The sequence below is a fragment of the Sardina pilchardus genome, chromosome 17, assembly GCF_963854185.1.
Source record: "Sardina pilchardus chromosome 17, fSarPil1.1, whole genome shotgun sequence".
Taxonomy (NCBI): Eukaryota; Metazoa; Chordata; class Actinopteri; order Clupeiformes; family Clupeidae; genus Sardina; species Sardina pilchardus.
In genome coordinates this window covers 30,904,905-30,930,670 of record NC_085010.1, presented here as the reverse complement: position 1 = coordinate 30,930,670, position 25,766 = coordinate 30,904,905, and the positions used below count along the sequence as shown (strand labels likewise).

Sequence of the window (25,766 nt, the reverse complement as noted above, 5' to 3'; positions counted from 1 at the left end):
AAGCTAGAGCACTGACTGAGGAGGTGTTTTCCACATATTGCCCGCTAGGCAAGGAAATATCTACTGGCACGACATTAGCGTGAAACTTTTGTGTCAGGAGGACCCTCCATACACAATTCTGTTTGACTGATTTCCCTTTGTAATGTCCTGTGTAGAGCACACATTCTTTCCTAATAATTTGCCCGGCCTTTCTTTAAAAAAAACACTGAAGCACACTGAATTCTTTATCTCTCTTTCTCCCTTCCCCTGTCCTTCACATTTCCACTCTCATAGATCTATAAATGAATACAGACAGACACGCTCTCTCCAGCGTGTTTACAGAGACTCTGGCTAAATGCCACACTGACAGGTTTTTCGGGAGCGATTGCTGCTGGAGTTATGGACTACGCTGTCGAGCGTCATGGTCTCGAGGGAGGTCAATTACCCTAGCTGTGCAAAATATCACAATCCCACTGAGCATTGCCATAGTTTGCTGGAGCTGGACTACTTTAGCAGTCCTCTGGTATTTCAGTCTCTATGGGAGATGAGACAGCAAGTCTCCTCTTGTTGTTGCTGTAATCGTTCCCTTTCCTGTTGACTTTCTAGGTAAGAGCAAGCCTGTGACTTCCACTCATAGAAAACAGAAACATATAAACACGACTTCTTAAACACAACAAAGACTTGGGGAAAAATATGCATCTGGACAGTGTATGACCTCTGATTATTCAGTGGCTTTCAGGTTGAATTTAACCTGAAAAATACTTCAAAGGTCAAAGTGTCATGCTAAATACATGTTTATGGCTTTTGTTCTATTCCAAGAAAGTCATGCTGTGTCTTTGGCTATTTCTTAGGACGGCAATGCAGGGAGGAGCTAAACTAAAGGTCAGCCTGTGTTCAGAGATCTAACCGCAGAGGTAATGTTTTGCCTCAGTTGCCGCGGTGGAGCAGGTAAAGCGATTTCCCGGTGAAATATGCATATTTTGATGAGGCCCTGTTTTCTCATTGTGCAAAACAGCAACAAAAAAAAACAGCTTGGCGGAGGCTGCTTTGATGGCGCTTTAACCTCCGTCTCACCCTCGAATCAGAGCCCCAGATGAAGTTAGTTAAGAATCACAAATCGCTGGGATCAAATGAAACACCGAGCTCCCGGCGGTCATGGCTCGCGCTGAGAGGACGGGGAAAAAAAGAAAAGCATCGCCGAGGCCGCTGCGCACGTAGACATGCACACACGCACACACGGACACACGCACACACGTACTGTAGACACGCACACACACACACACGGACACACACACACACACACACACACACACACGCACACGGACCTCAGGCTAGGAATAGCCCTCATCAGTGGGAAGCGTCTAATGAACAGGCCTCAGACGGCGGGGGTTACGGCCAACTTCTGATTGGTCTCGGCGTCTCAAGTTGTGAGATGGCGCACAGCCATCAGTGTGGGCGGAGGGGTGCTGGACAGCTGTCCTCGGAGACCGACCCCTGAGCATGGGCTGCCCATTTAGACCCGGAGACTTGTTTGGGATGCAGGCAGGAGAGGAAGGGACGAGACGTTGACACTGATTACACCGAAAAACACACATTGTCTTCTTTATTTGACTTATTAAGCTGTTACTGGCTTTGTCCTTTTATGTGCCGAGGTGAGTTTTTGGCAAAGTCAAAAAGGCTTTATCTGTCTTTGCTTTGAATAATGAGCCTCCCCTCTTGACCACTTTAAAATTGAAGAGGTTTCCTCTCCAGTCCAAGGGCACAGGAGACGCCAACCCCTCTAAAACTGCATTCTCATAGCTTAATGCTGCATAAACAAGATGTTTAGTGGACATTGTTCCAAAACATTGCAAATGCACCCTTGCCAACTGCCATACAAGGTTACACAGTTGCCCCCTTTGGAGTGAGCTTATCAGAATTGCCCAATTGCATGTTTTGAGCGAGTCCCCCTTGTGGCCTTGCGTGGTTAGAAAAAGTGAACTCCTGTGATCATCGTCGAACTGTGCAGTCACGGACCCGGGCTGCATATTATTTCAGCTGGGACAGCCGTACTGAGTTATGCAAATGTTTTGTGGGAGTAGAGCAGCAAAGCTGGAGTGTTTAATATACAACATGTATAATTTATATCAGAGGCAGTAGAATATATAAAGGCTTCAGGGACTCTAAGCTAATTGGAGACGTTTTTGTTGTTGTTTTTTTTTGTGTGTGTGTTCTCGAGTGCAAAGAGCTTTTCTCAGGATAACTGGCAATGGATTAAGTTTTCAACTTAAAAAATGGGCTGTCGTTTCTATTATGAACATCGACGTTTCCCTCAGTGTTACTGTGAGGCTCAGTGCTCATTCAGTGCTGATTAAACAAACGTACGAAACCAGCAGCTCTCGTTATTTTTGTTTGTTTATTTGCTTGTTTACATGCTGATTTGTTGTTTCAAAGCAAATAGTGAAAGTCAGTGGACGGAAAAAGTTGTGATGTTGACACTCGGTTTAGAAAAATACCGCCCAGATATGAGTTGTAATTGGCCAGTGGCTGGCCGACCTGAGATGTAGACAGCCTGTCATTGTCCCTCCTCCTTTCTTCCCAGAATGGATTTGAATGACAACAAGGTGATTGTGAAAAGGGGCCCCAACATAAGTGGTTTCTGTCAGGTCTCGTGTCAGCTCGCACACCTGGTCTGAAGGGCCCGCTGGCGTCGCCGCTGAGAGCTTTAGCGGCGTGATTGCATCGCGCTACCATGCATCCCGCGCGCGGATCAAATGCACCGGCCGCGGATTAGCATTTTATTGAGGTGTTTCATTTCACCTCCTTGGCTCTGGGGTGACTGTGTGTGTGTGTGTGTGTGTGTGTGTGTGTGTGTGTGTGTGTGTGCGTGCGTGTGTGGGGCGGGGGGGGGGGGGGGAGGGTCTTTTGGCTGGTGGTGATTACCGCCTCGCCCCCGTCCACTCTGTCCCTGTCACATGGTCATCTGTGACAGCGCTCGCTCGTCTTGTCCGTATCAGTCGCAGCTGGAGCGTCTCCCCCGGCAACAAGAGCGGGAGCGCGATAACGCCGCGGGCCGGCGGCCGGCCACACAAAAACACCTTGGTGGACGGCCGAGCCTCGGGCAGCGGTCTCCCATCAGGGAGCACGGGAGTGGACAGGCCAGAGCGATAGCTGACAGATCCCGATATGCACCTCTGTTTATCTGCAGGAAGAGTGGCTTTGAAAGTGCACACAAGCCGAACTAGATTGAGGCTCTCTCAGGGGGTCACGTTCTAAAAGCGTTCAAACATCCCCCCCCCCCCCCCCGTCGCATGAAAGCTGACTAGCATCCCTTTTTTTTCCTCTTCTTTTTCTCTCTCTCTCTCTCTCTCTCTCTCTCTCTCTCTTTCTCTCTATCGCTCTCATTTTCTGATTGAATTGGCGAGCCAGACAATAAAAAAAAGCTCTGAAGTACTGCGCACGATGTGGCAAAGTGTTCCCCGCGAGTCTGAAAATGCATCCTCGGCTCACTAGATCTGTTTCCAGAGATTGTCTCTGAGTGGCTTATCTGCATGGGGCTGTGGGAAACAAAGAGCGGAGGGAGGGGGACATAACATGCGAGAAGAGGCTGCACTCAGGAAGCATCTTGCTCAAGGACGCTGCAGGTTGGCATTGTCACCAGTAAGTGCGTCATAAAAGGGAAAGTGTGTGTGTGTGTGTGTGTGTGTGTGGGTGAGTGGGTGAGTGGGTGTGTGCCTGTGTGTATGTTTGTGAGTAACAGAGAGGGCAGGAGATAAAGTGTAAAAGAGAGAGAGTGAGATAGAGAGAGGGACAGAGAGAGAGGGAGAACGTGCCCAGGGAACAATGAAGTGGAACAACTCCAACAGGCAAAGGCTTTATCTCTTTCTCTTTTCTCAGCCTCTCTCTCCCTCTCTCTCTCTCTCTCTCTCTCTCTCTCTCTCTCCATCCCTTTTCCCCCATTTTCAATATCTCTACAGATCTTAATGAGCACCACCACTCTCCATCTACGGGAGAGAGCGCAGGGGCGATACATCACAGGAGGGACGTGTGAGAGTGGAGGGGGGTGGGGGAGGGTTGTGCCGTCGATGATGGCAATGCGGGAAAAACTCCAACGCACTGCGATGCAGACGGAGTGGACGGCCGAGGGGTCTTTGTGAGCTGTGCGACACGGAGGGGGGAGGGGGTGAAGCGGCGTCTGACGTAACCCGTAGAGACGCACACACCTCCAGCCAGCCACCTGAAAGAGACCACAGGCGTTGGCAAGGGCGTCGACAGACGTCAGGGAAGAGGGGGGCGTGTTTTCCCCCTTTCTCCTTGCCAGGTTACTGTCCCAGGCACATGTAAACGCAGCTTGCTGCCCTGGCAAGGGAGGGTGACACGGGCACCTCTACGTGGGGGGGCATGATAGCTCAACATAGAGCCCGTACAGCACTGCGTATGAGGGACTGATATGTACTATACTGTATGTCTTTTGCTGTTCCTAACCAAACAAACGAAGCGCTCAGGAATGGTTTGAATACATCAGCAGAATGAATAGAATATGCACCGCGTGAGCGTGTCACCTCAGCTACCTACATCATCATAATCCTTTTATGGACCATAACACTGAACCACATTTTGGTGCCATTTTTAATGGTCCAACTTCACTATGCCTTTGAGACAAAAATAAAATAAAAAATGGAGCATTCTCATTACATTTAAATAATAAATACATATTCATAAAGGCACATTCCCTTTCATATTTATTTCTTTTTATGAAAGAGAAGTTTGAAGTGAACAAAAAAAAAGGTGTGTTCATAACTGGAAATAAAAAAGCTGCCAAAAATCAAACGGTTCAGGCTTGAAAAGAATAATGGGTGCAGCATCCCATTCCGGTTCTCTCTAGACTCATTTCAATATTTATTAGCAGTAAGTATCTGATGAGGGGCCTATGGGCTGTAACATCAGGCTTTCATCCCGCTACATTGTTTAAGCTCCTTTCACTTTATAGGCATTTCAGATGTATACAAGAGAGGCGTTTAATTCCTTGTGCTATACTGTAGGTAGGGGATCTCCCTCAGCGGTCAATCAACAACTAAGACCAACAAAGTAGCCTTTATGGGCAAAAAACCCCCCATTACCAACAGAGCAGCAGTCGAGAGTGCTACCATGGGTAGTTCATTAGTTTAAGCCCATTACACCTCCTGAAGGCTCAACACTGATGTCTGGCGTTCCCAAAGCTACCTCCCTTTTCCACTGTTTTTGTATTTTTCCTTCTTCTTTGACTGAGAGGCCACATTATTCAGCTCTTGAGTATTCAACATTGTAGTAGGATTTTCAGAGAGCGTTCTGTGTGACTGAGCATCCAGCGGCACGAGATCCGTCCAAATGGCAGCTGGCCACAGTGGCACGGTTGGCACCTTCGCACGCAGAAAGGGCGTTCATGTCACCCCCACCTGAGCGGGCAGGTGTGTGCAACACTGGGGCCATCGGGAGCCGGGCGTGCATGAGCGGACTACCAAGCACAAGCACCAGAGAGGGGGAGAGGGGTGGGGTGGGGTGGGTTGGGGTCACTAGAGATGAGCCAGATATGGAGATGAGAGAGGGAGTGTAAATAGGTAAAAAAAGAGGTGTGTATTGAAAAGACTGTGAGTCCAAAAGAGAAGCATATGGCGCATAAAGGCTGTTAAGGGGCCATAGAATAGATTTGAGGAAGAAAGAAATGAATCAGATGAAGATAGAGATCAATGGGAGGGAGAGAGAGAGAGAGAGAGAGAGAGAGAGGGGGGGCGGGGAACAAACAAAAGAGAGCGTGCGAGAGTGTTTAAAAGAGAGCGAGGGCGAGAGAGCGGGTAGAAGAAGTAGGAGCGGGAGGGGGGAGTGGGGAGGAAGGAGGGGGGTGTTTGGGGAGGTAGAGGCAGGAAGACAGATGAGCGATAACACGTCCATTTCAATGCGCCGTGTGAAAACAATAATGAGGGCGTGCCCACTGTGGCCGAGCAGCAGGTCAGCTCATTGCCATGCATGGTGTGGAGGGCCAGAGACAGTAAGATATTCCTCCCACTGATACCCAGAGAGAGAGCAGGGCCACACCGCTGTGTTGATTAGGACTACCATGCGACCCCCATTACAGTGATGGGTAGACATACCCACACACACTCTCTCTCACACACACACACACACACACACACACGCATTTTTGCATTTCAAAAGCTGGCTTCGGATTCAAGCAATATGCATTATCACCTTCCTGTAACGCTCCCTATATACCTTTTCCTGTCCCATGTGTACATTTCCCAACCGCATTCAACAGAATTCTGTTTTTTGGGGGGGTAGGGATGGGAATGGGAATGGGGGATGGGGATGGGGATGGGGGGGGGGTGCCAGTGCACTATTAGGACAGGCCACGTGTCCAGTGTGTCCAGTGTGTCCAGCCTCTCTCTCACGCGGTGACACCGGGACCTTGCAGGCGCCTCTGTCAGCCCCTGGCACCAGCCCACGGTGCCGTGCCAGAGAGGAGGCCTGTGCTGCCAGATGTTGCCCGTAATGTGCCCGCCTGTCCATTACGGGGTATTTCGGGGGCTCTGCCGTCGTCCTTGGGAGCCTGGTGTGGACGGGGGTGGGGGTGGAGGTGGTGGTGTCCTCTGCCAATAGTGACACCTGGGACACGGCTAAAGGGTGATGGGGAGGGCTGGGGAGGGTGGGGGTGGGGATGGAGTGGTAGAGGAGATGAGAGAGGAGGAGAAGAGGTAGTCCTCCTCCTCCATCGCCGTCTTTCTGCGAGTGCAAAGCTTATCATGGTTTCCTTATGATGTGCGTCGTTACGTAACGGCGGAGCCGTCTCCAAATGTTGCATAAGGCATTTCTGGGGCGTGCCAAGAGTGGAGGATATCTCAGCCAAAACGATAATAAAATAAATCCAATATATTTTTGCATTAGGTAACAAGGCAGCACTGTGTTCAGATCTACCGAAAAGGCTGTATACACAAATGAGAAAAAAAAGCACTGAGACAATAGCCAATCATCATCCTGTACGGCACCCAGCCACCGTTACCCTGCGATGATGTCACTGAGTTCCGAAAACACACTCTGATGTTTTTACAGCTGGGGGATAAATGATTAGGACGGTTCAATCATTGGCAGTCAAATGTGCCAAAAAATCTCAACACACAAACATGGGCGAAAGGAAACAACATCCATTCGCCACTGCTAAAACAGGTCCTCTCTAAAAACCACTCATTTTTACAAGGTTGAGAGAAAGCACCCTGGCGTGTTGTCCGACATAAATTATGAAAATTGTAAATGTCGGAAGCTAGAATTAGGAGCATTTAGGCAGTCATCGTGACTGCGTTAGTCAAGTCACAGCCAGCACAGGGCCAGGCAGTACTAGGGATGGAAAGAGAAAGAGAAGGAGAATCTCTAGTGATGGAAAGGAAAGAGATGATCTTCCCGTCCTGTCACCACTCCATCTGTCCGCATTCCTCCCTTTCTCTCTCTGCTTTCTTTGAGCGCTTTTTATTCTGCCGTTTCTTTCATCCATCCCTTGCAAGTGTGTGGCTATTTGAAGTACCTATGGCCAGTCTGCCGGTCACTTTGGGAGCTGTCAACTCACTGTCCTCAAAGGTCATTGCATCTTGCCCTTTCTTTTTCTTTCTCTCTCTTTCTCTCTCTCTCTCTCTCTCTCTCTCTCTATCTCCCTCTCTCTCTCTCTCTCCCTGTCCCTCTGTCTTTACCCGACCATGGTGTCAGTGTCAGTGGGGAGCGCACATCTGGCCAGTAGAAGGCTTCTCACTCTTCTCAGTTATCCCCCATCTCTGCCTGCACTTCAATAGCCGTCCCTGAAGTCACGTAGACAGCAGAGCGCACCACTGCCTGGAAAAAGCAGCTGCAAAGGTCAAGTGTGAAATGTGATGTTTTTTTTTCCTGAAAGGGCCCGAGCAGCACTATTGAGATCTGGAAGCATGATATACCGGCGACGGCAGATCGTTCAGGGCCACTCAGACGAGAGAGGGTGTGTGTGTGTGTGTGTGGGGGGGAGAAAGGGAAATGGTCCCGGCCACCTTTAAACAGACAGTTATAGCACAGAGTATATCATCTATGCTGCGCCATAATGGGTTTTTATGGATCAGCGATGGGGGCGGGAAGATTAGTCCTGACTGGTTTTTGTTTTATGGAGTCCAGGTTCCATTTATATCACACAGACCGGACCGGAGCCGTTTGGGCTTTCATTAATTTGTTCTGAAATAAAAATAATGGCCACTCCATGTCAGTGGCACCCGATAAATCTGAGAGGGAAATAAATAAATAAAGGCTTAAAGGAGTGTATGGTTTCTGAGTGTGTGTGTGTGTGTGTGTGTGTATGGGGCGGGGGGGTTGTGGCTGTGGAAGTGTGAGATGGTGTTTAAGTGCCGGCATGGCCTCCCAGCATGAACTGACACCAGCAGATGGGAGGATGTCACCAACACCACTGCTGGCTGTCAGGAGAGATCAAGGTTATGGCACTGAACCGAGACACCTTTTTTTCACGCTGTCCATCCTCACACACACACGAACACACACGCGTACACGCACATGTACACGCACACGTACACGCGCACACACACCTACAAACATACTTAAACTGATACACACACACACACACACACACACACACACACACACACGCAAGCCATCTTCACTCCAGCCCACACTTTTCCAAACTCCAGTCACATACAGAAGATGACCCAGAACCAATCACCAGAGCTAATTTTCTCTCAAACGCTGCAAAATGGAGACACTTATCAGCACCCCTACGGAGAGCTGCTGTTTGCACATGCCTCATGCGCGCAAGTATGAGGGGGGGGGAAAATAAGCTCCTGCGAGCCTGAGATCCATTTATCGCTCATTAACCCCACATTAACCTCCATTCTCCACCCTCCCAGACACATCACACTCACACCTGAGAGCAGGCTGATCTGGCGACACCTGCGCAGGCTTTTCTTTTTTCTTTTTTTTTTTTTTTTTTTTTGTGTCTGTGCCGGCAAAATAGGGCAGCTCAGCTCTGAGGCGACTCCCAATCATATTTGTCTTTGTCTCCTAATGCGTTTACAGCACGGCTGGCATAATATCGCCACGCGAAAAGAGTCCAAAACATCTGTGGCACGGCCGTGAATGGGGGTAGTCCGTGGGGAGTTCGCGTAGCCGTGGGAGTGGAGATGTGTTCGCAAGTTGTTTTTCCCCTCCAGACTGCTGTCAAAGACATCACATATTGGTTGGTGTGTGTTGGGGGGGGGGGGGGGGGGGGGCTGTGACTCAGCTACTGAACTCAGTAAGGAGTAAGAATTGACGAGCACGACCAAAAGCGCTAGATGGAGAAGACCTGGGCCACATTGTCAGCCCCACACACACTTGAATGGCGACGACACAGATGAATGAGGCCCTGACAATATACATCACCTTAATGAAATGAGGATGTGAGGCCATTAGGGTCATTACAGTTTGACGATCTTATTTGGTCATTTCCGGGGACATTTGTATGCACACCCAGCCCACACTTCTCAGGGCCTGCATGTTGGATGTGGCAGCTTTGCATATATTTGACGGCCACTCGTGTCCGCTCATACATCAGCTCCATCTCCATTTTGGCGATCAGGCCCGGCACCTCTTTAGCATCGCAGGGCCTCCCGCTCGGCTCGGCTCCTGCTCTCCTTCGCCACTTGGCTCCGTTCGAACGCAGCTGTTAACACGCTCGTGGGGAGAATTTGTTTATTTTTGGTGCGCGGAGAATTCATGTATCCACTGCATTATGAATGAGCAAGCGTGCGAGTGTATGACTGAGAGTTAGAGAGAGACACTATGTGTGTGTTTGTGTGTGTGTGTGTGTTTGAGAGAGAAAGAGAGAGAGAGAGAGAGAGGAAGGGCAGAGAGAGCGTGTGTATGTGTGTGTCAAAGAAAGTGTGTGTGTGTGTGTGTGTCCATGTTCCAGGCTGAGGTGGCTTTGTGCATGTATTACAGTAGTCACAGCAGCACAATCTTGATTCTAGTGCCGATAGGAGGTGGCATGTAGTAGGCCATTTCCGGCAGTCTGTCACCATAGATTTCTCAGCGCAGACTCCAAGTCTGTGGGGCAGAGGGAGTCAGTGTTCAACCCAACCTGTCCATCAAGCTGAACAAATCCACAGGAGCTTGAGATAGATAAAGATTGAAGATGCATATTTCATCTCAATTCAATTCCGCCGCTCGACGAGCATACCAATTGCTTTGTATGAGAAATGGTATCAAGGGCTCCCCTGTGGAAATCCTTCATTTTCTAATATTTCCATTTCATAACTGTTCTTTAATCCGGGAATGCGAGATTCCTTACGGAATTTATATTCAGGTATAAAATGAAATGAGATATAGGTTCATCCGTTCCTCCAACCTTAGGCTGTAGATCAAATAGTCTGTGCTCACAGGGTCAAAGACAAGGAGTTCGATAGAGTCAACAAGGGCTACACTGCACTTGGGAACACAACAAGCCCCGGTGGTTTGTTATGAGCTGTGTAAGCACGTCCGTATGGACGCACAGACGACTCAGTAATTGGTGGGCGAGCATTCCGAGCATGTTCCTTCAAAGGCTCGCCATCAAAAAGGAAGCGTTAACCCCGTGCATGGGTCCCGTGTTCTTTCATGAGGTCAGGGAATAAAGGCCGATCGCTAACGGTCTGAAACGAGGGGAGCAGGTTCATGTCCAGGTTGGGGGATACATGTCTTGGGCTTTTAGCCCCTGCATCCTGCATCAGTGCGCTATTTGTATGCCAACATCGTGCGTAAATCCCAGCAGCCAAGGTCATGCATCACATCCCACCCCTCGGTCTAACGCAGTTAGTAGATGTATGTCCACACGGGCTATTTATGTGCGCATAATGTGCTTTTGTTCATGGAACGTTAATGTATGGTTACCTGGGGAGAGCCACGCTTTAGGTAAAGAACATAACATAATTCTATTGCTTGTGTGGAAGAAAAATGGCATTCTCAGGGATATACTCATGGGAATATCTCTTTTGAAATATGAACGTGTCCATAGTTTGGACACCTTGTGGACATATATATTCTCTGACACAAAAAGATATAATTAATGACCGTGTTCCTAGCTAGACTAATACTCGTGTGCAGTTGAACAGATTTCTGACTGGCTCCCAGTGTGTGTGAGAGTGGGAGAAAAAAGGGCAGAGACAAGTGAGAATCCGTTAAGAGGGAGCGGCCGGCCGTCCAAAAGGCCACAGGCAATTTTCGGCTCTACTGAGCCAGCACCAGGAACAGCTAAGTCTAAAAGGCAAGCAAAATTTATTTATTTACAGTCGCCCCTTAGAGCATTCAGCGATTCATTTTGTCATTTGTCAAAACCTTTAAATAGAGGAGAAAAAGTAGGAGCGCAGCCAAAGATGTGGAAACTCTATAACTTTCAGGGATGGAAACTTCACAATACGCCCATAACATCGAGGTATGTGTAGTTGTGTTTATGTGGAACAGACTGTCTGTCTTCGTATAAACTCAAGTCGTCTGGTGTCTGAGCCTGGATGTCACTTGTGCATAGGGCTGCCTCTCTATCAGTAATATGAACTGCATGGGACTCAGTCGCAGTATAGTAAATGTCACAAGCATACAAATCTCTCTGTGACCGCAGGGCATAATGAAAATTATTATGGACCCCAGGTAACAGATTGTGTCGACCAGATTCGCAGCAGGCAAGGGCCAGGTGTGTTCCAGTGTCTACCTCTACCTGGGGAGACATTACCTGGTGCTGAGGGTAATGCCATGCCGTTAGGACCGAGTGGCGCAGCCTGTGGGTAAATTAGCTCCAGCGCTTCGCATTACAGACTCAGACGCCGTACACAGCACAGCAGAGGCGTCTGCTCGAGCAGAAGCCATGTTGCACCAAAGCCCGGCCTGTCCTTTTGGCCAGCAGTTTATCAGCACTGGACACAGCGGCTGACTCCATTATGAGGAAATTCACTCCAAGAAACGCCAGGACTTGTTTTGTATTGGCAAGCTGTGGCGCTCCTGCCACCCCTCCTGCCACCCCTCCTGCCACCCCTCATGCCACCCCTCATGCCACCCCTCCTTCTGGCCCTGCCACTGGTGGTTGAGGCTCCTGGTGTGAAGCCCTGCTCTGGTATTCAGCACGGACCTCCACATAGCTTCTCGATCGCTCCCTCCACACTGGATCTAACAAGCTTTCATAATCCATTTTGCCTCTGTCTGCCACAAGTCTGCCCTGTTTGTACCGTCAAATGTGTTTTCTTCCTCTTCTCCCCTACAAAAAAAAACGATGCATAAATTGTTGGACTTTAACATTTTTTATGGGGGATTAGTTGGGCTTAGCTGCGTGGCTAATACTATGATTAGGGATTTCTGGTACAGAAGATAAGTGAATTCGCTCTAGTTGTTCACAGTCAGTTAGTCTGTTAAGGGCAAGAGCAGTAAATAGGAGGGTGCGAGCTTGAGAGGAGAGGGAAGAGAGTGCCCATTGGCCGCAACAATGCAGCCCGCTGGTTCCATTGCCGGTGGCGGTCGTTTTATCCCCGCATCCCAGTCCGCGTCACAGCCGAAAGGAAACAAAATCACCGTTACTCATGTCGCGAGAGTCAGAGTTGTCCCGCGGTGACAAATCCTCTCCTCGCAAAGGTAGCGCGGTAATCCGCGGTGAGAGGGGGCGGTCGTAGCGACGGATCACCGCCGCGATCAAATAACAGTCGCTCAGAATGACACGGCTCCGTCATGGCACAAACGCGGCAGATAAGCCATGTCATCTATCTCGGGGAAAATGATTTTCATCCGCAGTGACCACGCGACCCCCTCCCTAATGCCGTCAGGTGGATTGCTTGGCTATTAATAATCCTGAATAATCACAAAGATAAGATTGCGTTTTTCTTGCAGAATCACTGTGATGTGCTGACGTGCTCAACCCCACAGTATGACCGTGCTTGAGGTGTAATTGCTATGGACAGCTAATGGACGACAACAACAAATGGATTTTGCTTCCTTGTCCAGTCAGAGTAGCTGCCAGACGCTGACAGATCTAGAACACACCTGACAAACAACTGAGCCCCGAAAGCTCCCAAAGCGAGGCCCGCGTTTTGGCACGTGCCGTTTGCAGGTGTGTGGTCATTGGTCACCGATCAAAGGAGTTCTCTCCACAGGAGGAGGAGGAGAGGGGTCAGCACTGATAGCCCAACAGCTGGGAGGAGAGCCAGAAGTGTTTGGGGGTGGTGGTGGTGGTGGTGGTGGTGGTGGTAGTGGTGGTGGTGGTGAGTGTGGTGGTGGTGGTGGTGGTGGTGGTGGGGGTGGGGGTGGTAGTGATGGGTGGTGGTGGTGGTGGTGGGGGTGGTAGTGAGTGTGGTGGTGGTGGTGGGGGTGGTGGTGGTGGTGGTGGGGGTGGTAGTGATGGGTGGTGGTGGTGGTGGTGGTGGGGGTGGTAGTGATGGGTGGTGGTGGTGGTGGTAGTGAGTGTGGTGGTGGGGGTGGTAGTGAGTGTGGTGGTGGTGGTGGTGGGGGTGGTGGTGGGGGCTGGGATGGGATGGGCAAGTCTAGGTTCCCAAGGCTCTGCACATCCATCTCTGCCCCAGGCCAGCGTTAGATCAAAGCGGAGCATGAAAGCCGAGTGAGTCATCACCCAGAGCCCACGTAGGTGGTCATGTCACGGCTGGACGGCGCACGCCGGTTACCAAGGGAAGCCACTAACCAGGCAGATACATTTTGACTCATCTTTTTCACACCGCCACCAACGAACCAGACATTTGAGCACGGCCACATTCTCACACACACACACACACACACACACACACACACACACACACACACACACACACACATACACACACACACACATTCAGTCACACGCTTGCACAGAAACACATAGGGCTATTGGAAGTCCACACCATGCGCACGTCAGGTTAAACAAGTTAGAGGCTGAATCATGTCCAATCAGAGAGTGTCCACATCACTGGCTTTGAAGTGAGAGTTGAAAGTATTAAGATCCTTTCATGATTAAATGCTGGCTGAAAATGCGTTTTTTTAGATTAACTTCATCCATTTCATATTGCAGAAGCTTAAAAAATATCTAATGCTTCCCCCAGATTTTTCTGCCGTTTCTGAGATGATATACTATAACACAAACAAATAAGGGGGAACTTGATATATTGGAAATTACCTCTCTATTCATTTGCAATGATACAGTAGATATATTATGGGCTGGTGCAAAGCCATTGTGTTGAAATTTACTCTAAATGTATTAAAATTATGAAACTATTTAAAACGGGTAAACAATTTAGTCACATACACTGCCATTTATGCCATTTACGGAGTAACACATTTGTCCACTGAATAATACATAAAACAGCACGCTTGACTAACTATGATAGTGTTCTTGAAAATTACAGAACTTAACTCGCTTTGCCAAAGACTCCTGGGTAGAGAGACTCTTCCCGCGGGCGCACTCTGTCATTTTATTGAGGATCATATTTTCCTCTGCCAAATTACCCCGCATCTGCTGGATATTTTCTCCCAGTCTGCCTTCATCATCTCATTTACACCCCTATCTATTTCAGATGTCACTATTCTGTGCTTCTCCTGCTGTAGTGAGGTCTAGGCAGGGTGACTTAGCTTTGAATTGGCTTACCCCACCACATAAGGCACAATATGTTTATGCCACCATCAACCATGTGTTAGCCAGCAACAGACATCAACCTGCTTCTAGGCTATAAAAATGTCATATTCCCATACGTTAGTGTGCTCTCATGGTGTCATAAGGTCAAATACGGGGCATCTGCACTTGAGAAAACAGAAAAAGGAACTGAATATATTTCTCTGAGTATTGTTCTGTGCCAATGGAATGCCATGTGTGTCTCAAAGTTTCTGACACACTGTTTGATGTATGAAGAGATGCAGCTCTAAAGTCACAGTGTATCTCTGAATACTGTTCAGTGCCAAGGGAATGCCATGTGTATCTCAATGTTTCTGACACAAGCTGTGTGATGCATGAAAATCGCAGCTCAAAAATTCACTCCGTGCATCTCTATCTGTGCTCCCCCCGCAGATCTAAGGACTTGCAAACGGAGGTTTCCGTGCCGACTGAAGAATCGCGTCACGAGAGACCCGGCGAGATGGACGGGATCAACTTCACCTTCTGGAACGCCTCCGACGGCAACGAGACCCAGCCCGCCGTCACCCTCCAGAGCCCCTACAAGACGGTGGAGGTGGTCTTCATCGTGCTGGTGGCCGGCTCCCTCAGCCTGGTGACGGTCATCGGGAACATCTTGGTGATGCTCTCCATCAAGGTCAACCGGAGCCTGCAGACCGTCAACAACTACTTCCTGTTTAGCCTGGCCTGCGCGGACCTCATCATTGGCCTGTGCTCCATGAACTTGTACACGGTGTACATCGTGATTGGCTACTGGCCGCTGGGGCCCGTGGTGTGCGACCTGTGGCTGGCGCTGGACTATGTGGTGAGCAACGCGTCCGTCATGAACCTGCTCATCATCAGCTTCGACCGCTACTTCTGCGTCACCAAGCCCCTCAGCTACCCCATCAAGCGCACCACCAAGATGGCGGGCATGATGATCGCCGCCGCCTGGGTGCTGTCCTTCATCCTGTGGGCGCCGGCCATCCTCTTCTGGCAGTTCATCGTGGGCGGCCGCACGGTGCCCGACAAGGAGTGCTACATCCAGTTCTTCTCCAACGCGGCGGTCACCTTCGGCACGGCCATCGCCGCCTTCTACCTGCCGGTCATCATCATGATCGTGCTCTACTGGCGGATCTCGCGGGCCAGCAAGAGCCGCGTCAAGAAGGACACGCGCAAGCCGTCGCAGGCCAACCCGGCCGCCGGCTCGCCCAGCCAGGTGCGCGGCCACGTGGCCAAGCCCACCAACAACAACGTGACCGGCGGCGGCGGCGGAGGGGGGGAGGAGGGCCCCAACCGGGGCCAGACGCAGTCCACGGAGGACGTGGCCAACCAGCACGACGGCAAGCTCCAGAACGGGAAGGGCCCGTCCAGCACGGCCGGGGACGGAGAGGCGGACGGGGACGAGGCGCCCAGGGACAACGGCATCCCCGGCGAGGAGAAGGACAGCTCCAACGACTCCAGCTCCGGCAGCGCCGCCGCCCACAACCAGAAGGAGGACGAGGACGGCGCCGCGGCTGGGGCGGCCGGATCCTCCGCGGCCGAGGCCGGCCCGCCGGTGACCCGGCACCGGGCCAAGGCCGGCGGCTCCAAGCTCACCTGCATCAAGATCGTCACCAAGTCGCCCAAGGGCGACTGCTACACGGCCTCCAACACCACGGTGGAGATCGTGCCCAGCGCCAGCGACAAGCAGAACCACGTGGCGCGCAAGATCGTCAAGATGACCAAGCAGGCGCCCAAGAAGAAGAAAGGGCCGCCGTCGCGCGAGAAGAAGGTCACGCGGACCATCATGGCCATCCTGGTGGCGTTCGTGGCCACGTGGACGCCCTACAACGTCATGGTGCTCATCAACACCTTCTGCGGCAGCTGCATCCCCAACACGGTGTGGACCATCGGCTACTGGCTCTGCTACATCAACAGCACCATCAACCCGGCCTGCTACGCCCTGTGCAACGCCACCTTCAAGAAGACGTTCAAGCACCTCCTGCTCTGCCAGTACAAAAACATCCGCTCGGCCAGATGAACAGATGCCTGGGTGTCCGGGGTGTCGTGCATGATTTATGTGTACAGTCTGAGCGTGTGTGTGTGTGTGTGTGTGTGTGTGTGTGTGAGAGTGTGAATGTATGTGTGTGTGTGTGTGTGTGTGTGTGTGAGTGTGAGAGAGAGAGAGTTTGTGTGTGTTTTGTGAGCATGATGAATGAAAGGCAGGAGATGAAGGTGAGAGAGTAAGTGGTGATGTATTTCTTCAACTCCTTTTCGTTTCTTTCTTTTTTCCTAAGCAACCTGTTGTGGCACTTTATAAATGCAACCGCAGCAGCCAGAGTCAAAGGCGTGATTCAGAATGCTTGATCTCCAAGCACTGAGGGAAGAAAAGGGAAGGGTTTTGAGGGACAGCTCTGAAAAAAGTCACACAAAATCCACACGACTGACAGATCAAACTACAAAAAACAATCCACACAACATGAATCGACTCCTAACAGTGTGATGGCACAGGTTGATTTGGCAATATGTGACTTTTGTTTAATCGGAGGCACAGTTAAGGGAAGGCAGAGACTTCAGTGTCACCCTGAAGCCCCTTGCCGTGACAGAGAGGTCAAGTCAAACAGGACGAAGATTGGACGGGCTCTGCGCTGCTTATTTTAACACAACTACTAAGGGAAAATAGGGCTGACTGAACCATCAAACCCTGAGTTTGTTGGTCAGTATAAATTGATCCCTGTATATATATACATATGTGTATATAAGTTAATGTACAGTACATTTAACATAATCTATGTTTGTGTACGTAGGGGTGTATGTCTGAGTGAGGCTAGACTGTACGTATGTGTGAATGTCTTTCTCTGTGTGTGCGTGCGTGTGTGTGTGTGTGTGTGTGTGTGTGTGTGTGTGTGTGTGTCTGTGTGTGTGTGTGTGTGTGTGTGTATGTGTATGTATGTGTGTGCCTGTGAGAGACACATAGAGAGAGAGAGAGAGAAGGGAACTCTATTGAACTTCACTGAAGATTATCTACAACACAAATTCAATGGGAAGGACCTGAGGCGGTGATTACTGCTGGATGTATCGCTTGTCTCAAGCTGTTCCCCCCGGTGCCAGGAGGGACGCTGGGCTGTCATGAGCTGCGCAGCGGAGCAGCTTGGACGAGCGGTTCAGAGGGGCCTCTCTGACATTTCCATGAGCAAGAGTACAACACAGCTACAAGTGCCTAAGCCCCTGGGAGTAACTAATTACCTTTTTTAGTTGACCATTAAAAAACGCTACCGGAGACAAAGCTCCCATAGAGCAGCCGAGTTATAGATCCTGTGTTATCTATTTTCACACAGCCTCTTGAAAGGTGCATTTTACCTTTTTTGTTTTTATCTTAAGCTCAAAGGCACAGAATACATACATTATTAATACTGCATACAGTATTTATAGCATGCAAATCAAAATGGCACCATACTGTACATTATCAGCCATCTGCCAATTATAATAGGATGCACCTAAACATGGTGTTAAGCAACAGTGAGGCCCCTGGAGGCAACACACGCCCCTCTTACCATTTACACGGAGACAGGTGAGGACGATATGCTCCCCATCATTGGAAGCATGGAGCCAAACCTCTAGGCTACAGCTGTGTGTTCCCGAAAGGAATCTTGGGCTTTTGTGTGTGTGTGTGTGTGTGTGTGTGTGTGTGTGTGTGTGTGTGTGTGTGTGTGTGTGTGTGTGAGAGTGTGTATAGGCTTTTGTGCGTGAGTGTGTATAGGAGTGCTGAGCAGATTGTGGTCTTTGCGACTTCTGGTGTTCTGGTGAACGAGTGAATCTTAAGACAGCTGTTGTAGTATGGGTATCTAAGTAAGGCGTGGTGAAACGGTATGGTTATAGTGTGTTGGAAATGTATGGCACCCTGGAATGGGGTGAAATTCTTATCACAGGCGTAAGCTTTGTGAACAAAAGGGCTATTTCATCATTCTATATCATCCATGTATTATAGTTCCCATGGTTACATTAAATGAACATCCCCGTGGCCACATATCTGTAGGTAGGTATTAATTATAACAGCGGTGGATTTATACGCTAATCACGCTGGTTGTTTTGAAAGAGGGGCGAAAAAATAGCTACCTGTTGCAGGTCATGCTTGAATGCCACCCGTCAGAGTTTCCCACTTGACATCCGCGGCATTTGTGTGCCAGTCGTGATGTTTGGCAGGACGGTTTCGAGAGGGGAATGGAGTCAGAATGGAGTGCATACCCCCCGTGGCGCTCTCCTTACGACTGGGATCTAGGACAGCCGAATAATGGCTTCTTGGCACACGGTTTATCAGATTACGGCATGATGTGGAACACCTACATCGGAGATTGCACATTACACGCTTGACTTACACAGCAGGCCAGTGTCCCACTTAGTGGCCTACTCATTCTTTATCCTATTATGTGTGACTCTGCCATACATTGTCTCGCTCAAGCCGAGGCACCATTACCAGCACCATTGTAATGTATGCTTCTCTCTCTCTCCCCACCTTTCCCTCTCAAACTCGTTTTTCTCTTTCTCTATACCCTCCTATATACATTCTGTTTCTCTAACTCAAAGACAGACTCTCCGTCTCTCTCTCTCTCTCTCTCTCTCTCTCTCCCTCCTTCTCTCTCTTTTCCACTCCTGTGCTCCTGTTTCATGTCGCTCCCCTTTTCGGTGTCTGCATTCGAGGCAGATGTCAGCTCCTCAAACATGAATCCATCTCTCCATCTCTGGAAGGCCACGGACCGCTCGCTTAAGACACACAGCGCCCTGAAGGGCCCCGTTGCTCATGGGATGCGCTTGCCTGGAACTCCCCACTTCTGACGGTCGCTCTGTGTGTGTGTGTGTGTGTGTGTTTGTGTGTGTGTGTGTGTGTGTGTGTGTGTAGGTGTGTGTGTGTGTGTGTGTGTGTGTGTGTGTGTGTGTGTGTGTGTGTGTGTGTGTGTGTGTGTGTGTGTGTGTGTGTGTGTGTGTGTGTGTGTGTGTGTGTGTGTGTGTGTGTGTAGGTGTGTGTGTGTGTGTGTGTGTGCGAGAGAGAGAGAGAGAGGTGCTCATCCAAGTTTGCCATCCCAGTTATCCGTCAGGCCGATAAGTGGACTCATGTCTAGGTGTCATCTGTCAGGCGTCCCGGTGGCAGCTGAGAGCCCCCTCTCTGCCCATCGCTCGCCGGGGACGCTTGATTAATCTCCGTCTAAGCTGCCGTTTGAGTGATAGCCGAGGAGAAGTAAGTGCTCGCCACCACAAGTGGAGGAGAGTGCCAGCTTTTGTGCGTGTGTGTGTGTGTGTGTCCCCCTTCACCGACCCCGCCGCCACTGCCACCGTCACCCCCCCCCCACGGATGTCGGTCTGATGGGTGTTGGAGGACGTCTGTCAGGCTCTAATCACCCCCATTCGAGATGGGATGAGTGAAAGGTTTCCATCGGAGATGGAGAGAGAGAGAGGTGGGAAGCGACGCTTAGCGTGTGTGTGTGTGTGCGTGCGCTGAGTGCTCTCTCGCCCGCGTTTTTTTTTAAAAAGCGCCGAGGCGTTCCAAGCGCCACCGCTGCTCTTCCGCCGGCGTGCCCATAAACGGCGTGAAATATCGCCGGACGGGACGGAGCCGCTCTCGGCTCCTCCAAACACGTCAAACACGACGTCAAGCAGCGTGACAAAGTAGAGGGACGAGAGAGAGAGAGAGAGAGAGAGAGAGAGAGAGAGAGAGAGAGAGATCCCGCGGATAGCCCGCCGAGAGCTTACATGGCTCTCACGCGGCGGCGGCGTTGACAGGCCGAGCGGGAGTCGTCGCAGACGGTCCCCATTCCGCCGGACCGAGGCGAGGAGGCGCTCTTTGAAGTGGCGTTGACGGAGAGCTCTATCGGAAGACACACCGCAGACCGCCGTCAGCGCCGCCGCGAGACTCCCCGCGTGTGGCTAGCATGTTTAAAGCCGCCGGAGAAATTCCTGACAGGGCAGCCGAAGGGGTTTTTTTTTTTGCGGCGCAGGCCTGTTGACCCGCGCTGACCCTGAGCGCTCAGAGATAAACAGAGCTGAACGCGTGCATGGTTCTTCTCCCATAAGAGGACGCGGCCGGCAGTGAAGCCCTGTAAAGCTCCGCACGGGCATAAACTGCAGCTCTCCAATTCCGTGGCTTTTACACACACACACACACATACACACACACACACACACATGTACACACATACACACATACAAACACGCACAGACAGACACTCAGACGCTTCGCTCATAAACTCCCCGATTTCATGTTTCACTTCACACAGAGTGAGACAGTCAGTTCGTAAAACTGCCATTTTCCTGTCATACTCATTCCATAAACACTGTCTTTGTGGCGTCACCAGCACATAGTTGCTGTCAAAGTGTGACTTTACTGAAACACAGTGAGATGTCACACAACTTGAAACAAAGGGCTAGTATTGTAAATAGATTTCTATATAAGAAATTCATTTTGTTGTGACGTTAGTGAGTGAGACCTTTATTTTCAATCTTTTAATTTCTGTTTGGTTTGGTTCGGTAATTGTTTTTCCTTGGTAGACAGTCTTGGTATGCAGATGTCACCTATTATATATGTATATATAAATGTATATTACTTATGTCTGTGTGTATCACAGAAGTCTTTGGATGTGTTAATGTCACACACCTTAAAGCGTAAGTTTGGCGGAAAATGAAAATAAAGCTATTTTCTGAATGAAAATACATCAACTAAGCCGTGGAGGAAGTAATTTTCGCTCATCACGCAGTACAGAGCTAGCACTGGCAGGACCTACAGCCCAAAATCGCAAACAGTGGGTTAGCATTGGGCTTTCAGCCATGCGCTTTCAAAATCGCATTTTTAAACCACTAACATTGCTCAAAACAGCGGCAAACCTCGTCAGCAGCTTGCTCTAGGTGTCTACACATAAAACGAAGCACCAATCAGTCTGTAAACTTTGGAATAGTCTGTATACACGTAGAATCAGTTCGAGACCGCAAGCCAGTCTGAAGCACAGAAATGTCACGCGAGAGCTCACACGAGAGCTCGTGGACTTTCCTTCGTGAGGAACTGGAAGGGGTAAGAGTTCATAACAGTCTTCTTTTATAAACGTCGGGTTCGTGAGCCAAGTTGTTGGTGGTTTGTTTTATGTGTAGACACCTAGAGCAAGCTTCTGACGAGGTTTGGCGCTGTTTTGAGCAATGTTAGTGGTTTAAAAACGCGATTTTGACTACCTGTAGGAATAGCTCCCGTGCTTCCGTGTGAGATCTCGCGAGACATTTCTGTGCTTCAGACTGGCTTGCGGTCTGGAACTGATTCTACGTGTATACAGACTATCCCAAAGTTTACAGACTGATTGGTGCTTCGTTTTATGTGTAGACACCTAGAGCAAGCTGCTGACGAGGTTTGCCGCTGTTTTGAGCAATGTTAGTGGTTTAAAAATGCGATTTTGAAAGTGCCTGGCTGAAAGCCCAATGCTAACCCACTGTTTGCGATTTTGGGCTGTAGGTCCTGCCAGTGCTAGCTCTGTACTGCGTGATGAGCGAAAATTACTTCCTCCACGGCTTAGTTGATGTATTTTCATTCAGAAAATAGCTTTATTTTCATTTTCCGCCAAACTTACGCTTTAAGAACAGTCTTTTATTAACACAGATTCCACGCTAAAGTGTGGGAGTTAGAGTAGATGACAACTCTCCCCGCTGCCAAAACAGTGTTGAGTTAAGATTGCATGATCCTCCCCAGCATTGGCATGATGAAGGGCCCCCCCACCGTAAACTACCCCCCCCCCCCCCCCCCCCCCTGCAAGCACCCCTGTTGTTATGCTTCATGAGGAAGTGCCTAATGATCTGAAGCCACCCGTGAGAGGCCGCGCTAAAGAATTTACACAAGCGTCTGATGTTTATGTTGTTTAGTTTAAGGCATGGCAATGCTGCTGCTGCTGCTGCTGCTGCTGCTGTTCCCAAATGTAAGGCTACCGTGTGAGTGTTAGCGTGTGGAGGACCATTCACAAGTGCTGTGTGGGGAATAGCATGGATCAAGGAGGATAAGAATGGATGCAAAACCAAACTCTGACCTGAGTATGTTAGGGTTTAGTGGTGTGTGTGTGTGTGTGTGTGTGTGTGTGTGTGTGGTGACATTGACTTGTTGAAAAAAAGCACAAGATTATTTTCTGGAACACCAATCAATTCATGCAGACTACTCCATGAGATCTGAAAACTACATTTCCCAGGAAGAGTCAATAATGTTAATAAGATCAATAGAATTTCAATGCCGGGGCACATTCAGGCCTTAAAGCACAATAGTCAGTAGAGTATCATTACTTCCTTTAGATGAAGTTCATTATTTGTACTGTATTTACTGTGTGTATCAAAATGTCTTGTGTTTGTGTTTTAAATGTGATTGTGTGAGTGGTTGTGTTAGTGTGTGTTAGTGCGTGCGTCTGTGTGTGTGTGTGTGTGTGTGTGCATGCGTGCGTGCGTGTGCGTGTGTGTGTGTGTACCAGTGTGATAGGGAATGAAATGTGTACAATATGTGCTATAAAATGGAGTTACTAAACAACACAAACCTGTGAAGGCATCGAAAAAACAATGTGAACTGGAGACAAAAGCCAAGCAGTACCAATGTAGTATAACACGACTCCAGGACCTTCCAAAAAAATAAATAAATGAAATAAGTATCTCTCAAAATGCCATACCACACTCAAAAGAAAATGGCCGCCAAAGACTCACACACTGACACGAGTCCACCAGTCATTGAAGAATAGTGGACTCTGTATTCACATATGTAATTATTAAAGCAAGAGTTCTTTTGTATGACATTTTATAACTGCATCTGCTGCATTGATGTAGAGGAGGAGAAAGTGTATTATAAAGGTTTATTCAAGGACAGAACTGGTGACTCACAAGGCATTGATTCTGGAGCTGAAGAATTTGTCAGTGGCAACAAGGGGATAATTGGACGTTAAATCAGGAGCCAGGAGGTTGAGAACCACGGGACAGAATTGTGAACTATCTGTTTTAGGGGATTGGAGGGACTCCACGATGAGGGGAAAGAGAGACAGACGACAAGAGAAACTCTGGATTCAGACAGCTATTGTCCTGCGCTTGTACGAGACACTGAGTGCTCTGGAACACAGATTCATGAACACGGGAGTTGTGTAGCTAAGGCAACTCCAAGCATACTTTTCTACTGCTTGTTTTGTTGACTTTTGGCTCCACTTGCTTGTTTGTCCTTTGTGTTTGGAAGAAAGGAAAAACATGGTTGCACCTGGACAAGGAAAGTCTGTGATAATGAGGCGTCATTGAGCCATGTGTGCGAAGTAACAGAGGACAGAGAGAAAGTGAGAAATGATCATCTTGTAGAGACTGTGTGACTTCTCAAACACTCAACCAAGGACATCTTCAGCTACAACTTTGCATATCTTGTAAATTACATATGATTTAAGGGGTGGGGGTGGGGGGATTTTTTGTAAGTCACGACCAAAAGACCGCATCTTGAGGGAATGCACTTGAATGTGTAGAGCTCAAATGAGATATGTTTAAACGTATATATAAATAAAATAAAAATAAAATACATGAATATAGATCACAAAGGATACTGATAACCTCCTTGTATCAGATTCCCAAAAACAGATGGATATTTTTTCAGTTGCCTCAGTATGTAGATTACCACTGTACACTTACCAACTGTGGATTGTTGTTTCCCCATACAGTAGAAGCGTTGTCTGTCAACAGCTTATTGTTTGCCTTGTATATAGAGTATGCATTCTATGTCATTTGGATGAGGTACAGTCAACGTGTACATACCCGTGTTTAATAGATATTTGAATGTTTCCTTTTCCTTCTTTTCCCCCTGCTCCTTCGATCCTCAGTATGCTACTTCCTTCTGTACAGTTTAAAAAAAAAATCTTTCAAGGAGATTATTGGATGAAGAATCTGAATGATGTATCACAGATCACACATGAGGCTGTTATATGAACTACATTCAGTGGATATGTTGTGCCATATTATTTTGGACAGAAATTCTACCAAATAAAAATGTATAAAAATAATTGTCTTATTTGTTTTAGTGCTTCTGTTATCAGTTTTGAGACATTTGTTTGTCTGTATTGGTCTGTATGCATGAACACATCATTCAGTGTGGTGTGTGATACAGTATTTGTGTAACTGACTTTAATAATTCATTCATCCATTCTTCCAGATTATTTATGGATTCTTCTTTTATTCACTTACGCATGAATGAGACAGTAAGGACCAGTGGTATGGGGGAACCCACTCGACAACACTAGCATGGACATCAGACACAGCTCTACACATTACAGTGTCACCAGTGGAAACGATGTCCATTAAAATGCATTGGGTCTACACTCGCACAGTGGGAATCTAGGACAATATTGCCTAACTATTGCCTTGGCGTGATGACAAGAAAGTCTACATTTAAGACACAGAACATTCAGTAATATGACACAATTCTTTCAAAATGGTTTCCAGACACTCCAAAAGAACATTCCAACCCTGTTGTACTTTACAAGAACCTGATCCAGAACAAAAAAAAGGTTAATTCGATTAGATATTTTCTTTTTTTAATATCAAACTTCGCTCACACTATCAGTATCAACATTATAGGAGTATGAAATTAGCTACAAAAGTTACAACTCATCTATCAGAGTGTATATAGGATAGAACAACATAAAACACGCTCTGTCGTTTTTTTTCTTCTTTTCTTTTTCTACACATCCTCTCACTCTCTGGGTTTACTGCTCGAGTGCTATAGGGCCTTAAACTCTGCACCGGATGACCTATGGGAAGAGGAGGAGGAGGAGGAGGAAGAGCAGGAGGAGCGGAGCGAAGCAGACTCTGTTTCAGTCAGCACTCCGCCGCGTCTCTCTATACTAGTCCATCGGGGTGCTTTCCTTCTTCCTTCCGTCCCGTTTGGGCTTCTTGGAGTCTGGAGGAACACACGGGGAGGCAGGAGGATTAAAAAACATCCGAGTCATCAAAAAGCAAACATCTGAATAACGTTATCACGACTCACACAAGGACACAAACATCTGAATAACGTTATCACGACTCACATAAGGAGACAAACAAAAGTTGACAGCATTAAGAGTCGCATAATGTAACACAATCTAGCAGACATGATGATAACTCTCATGATGATAACTCTGATGCCCGTGTAACAGAAGTGAAATGCAATAATCACTCCGTGGTCAGGAATGTTCCCCCTCACACA

At 48.7% G+C, this 25,766-nt stretch overlaps 2 protein-coding genes across 2 annotated transcripts in view; one reads left to right on the top strand and one right to left on the bottom strand.

Annotated features, from left to right (window-relative positions):
* The first annotated feature begins 467 nt into the window (after positions 1 to 467).
* On the top strand, positions 468 to 19,878 carry chrm2a (cholinergic receptor, muscarinic 2a). Its single transcript, XM_062518617.1, has 2 exons — positions 468 to 585; positions 14,993 to 19,878. The coding sequence occupies exon 2, from the start codon at positions 15,060 to 15,062 to the stop codon at positions 16,596 to 16,598; it is 1,539 nt and encodes a 512-aa protein (XP_062374601.1). The 5' UTR covers positions 468 to 585; positions 14,993 to 15,059; the 3' UTR covers positions 16,599 to 19,878.
* Positions 19,879 to 24,735: 4,857 nt separating this feature from the next.
* Positions 24,736 to 25,766, bottom strand: part of ptn (pleiotrophin) — a 10,397-nt gene continuing 9,366 nt past the window's right edge. The window contains exon 4 of the mRNA XM_062518085.1: positions 24,736 to 25,481. Coding sequence (XP_062374069.1) covers positions 25,426 to 25,481 — 56 coding nt within the window. The 3' untranslated portion in view covers positions 24,736 to 25,425. The remainder of the gene's footprint in view (positions 25,482 to 25,766) is intronic.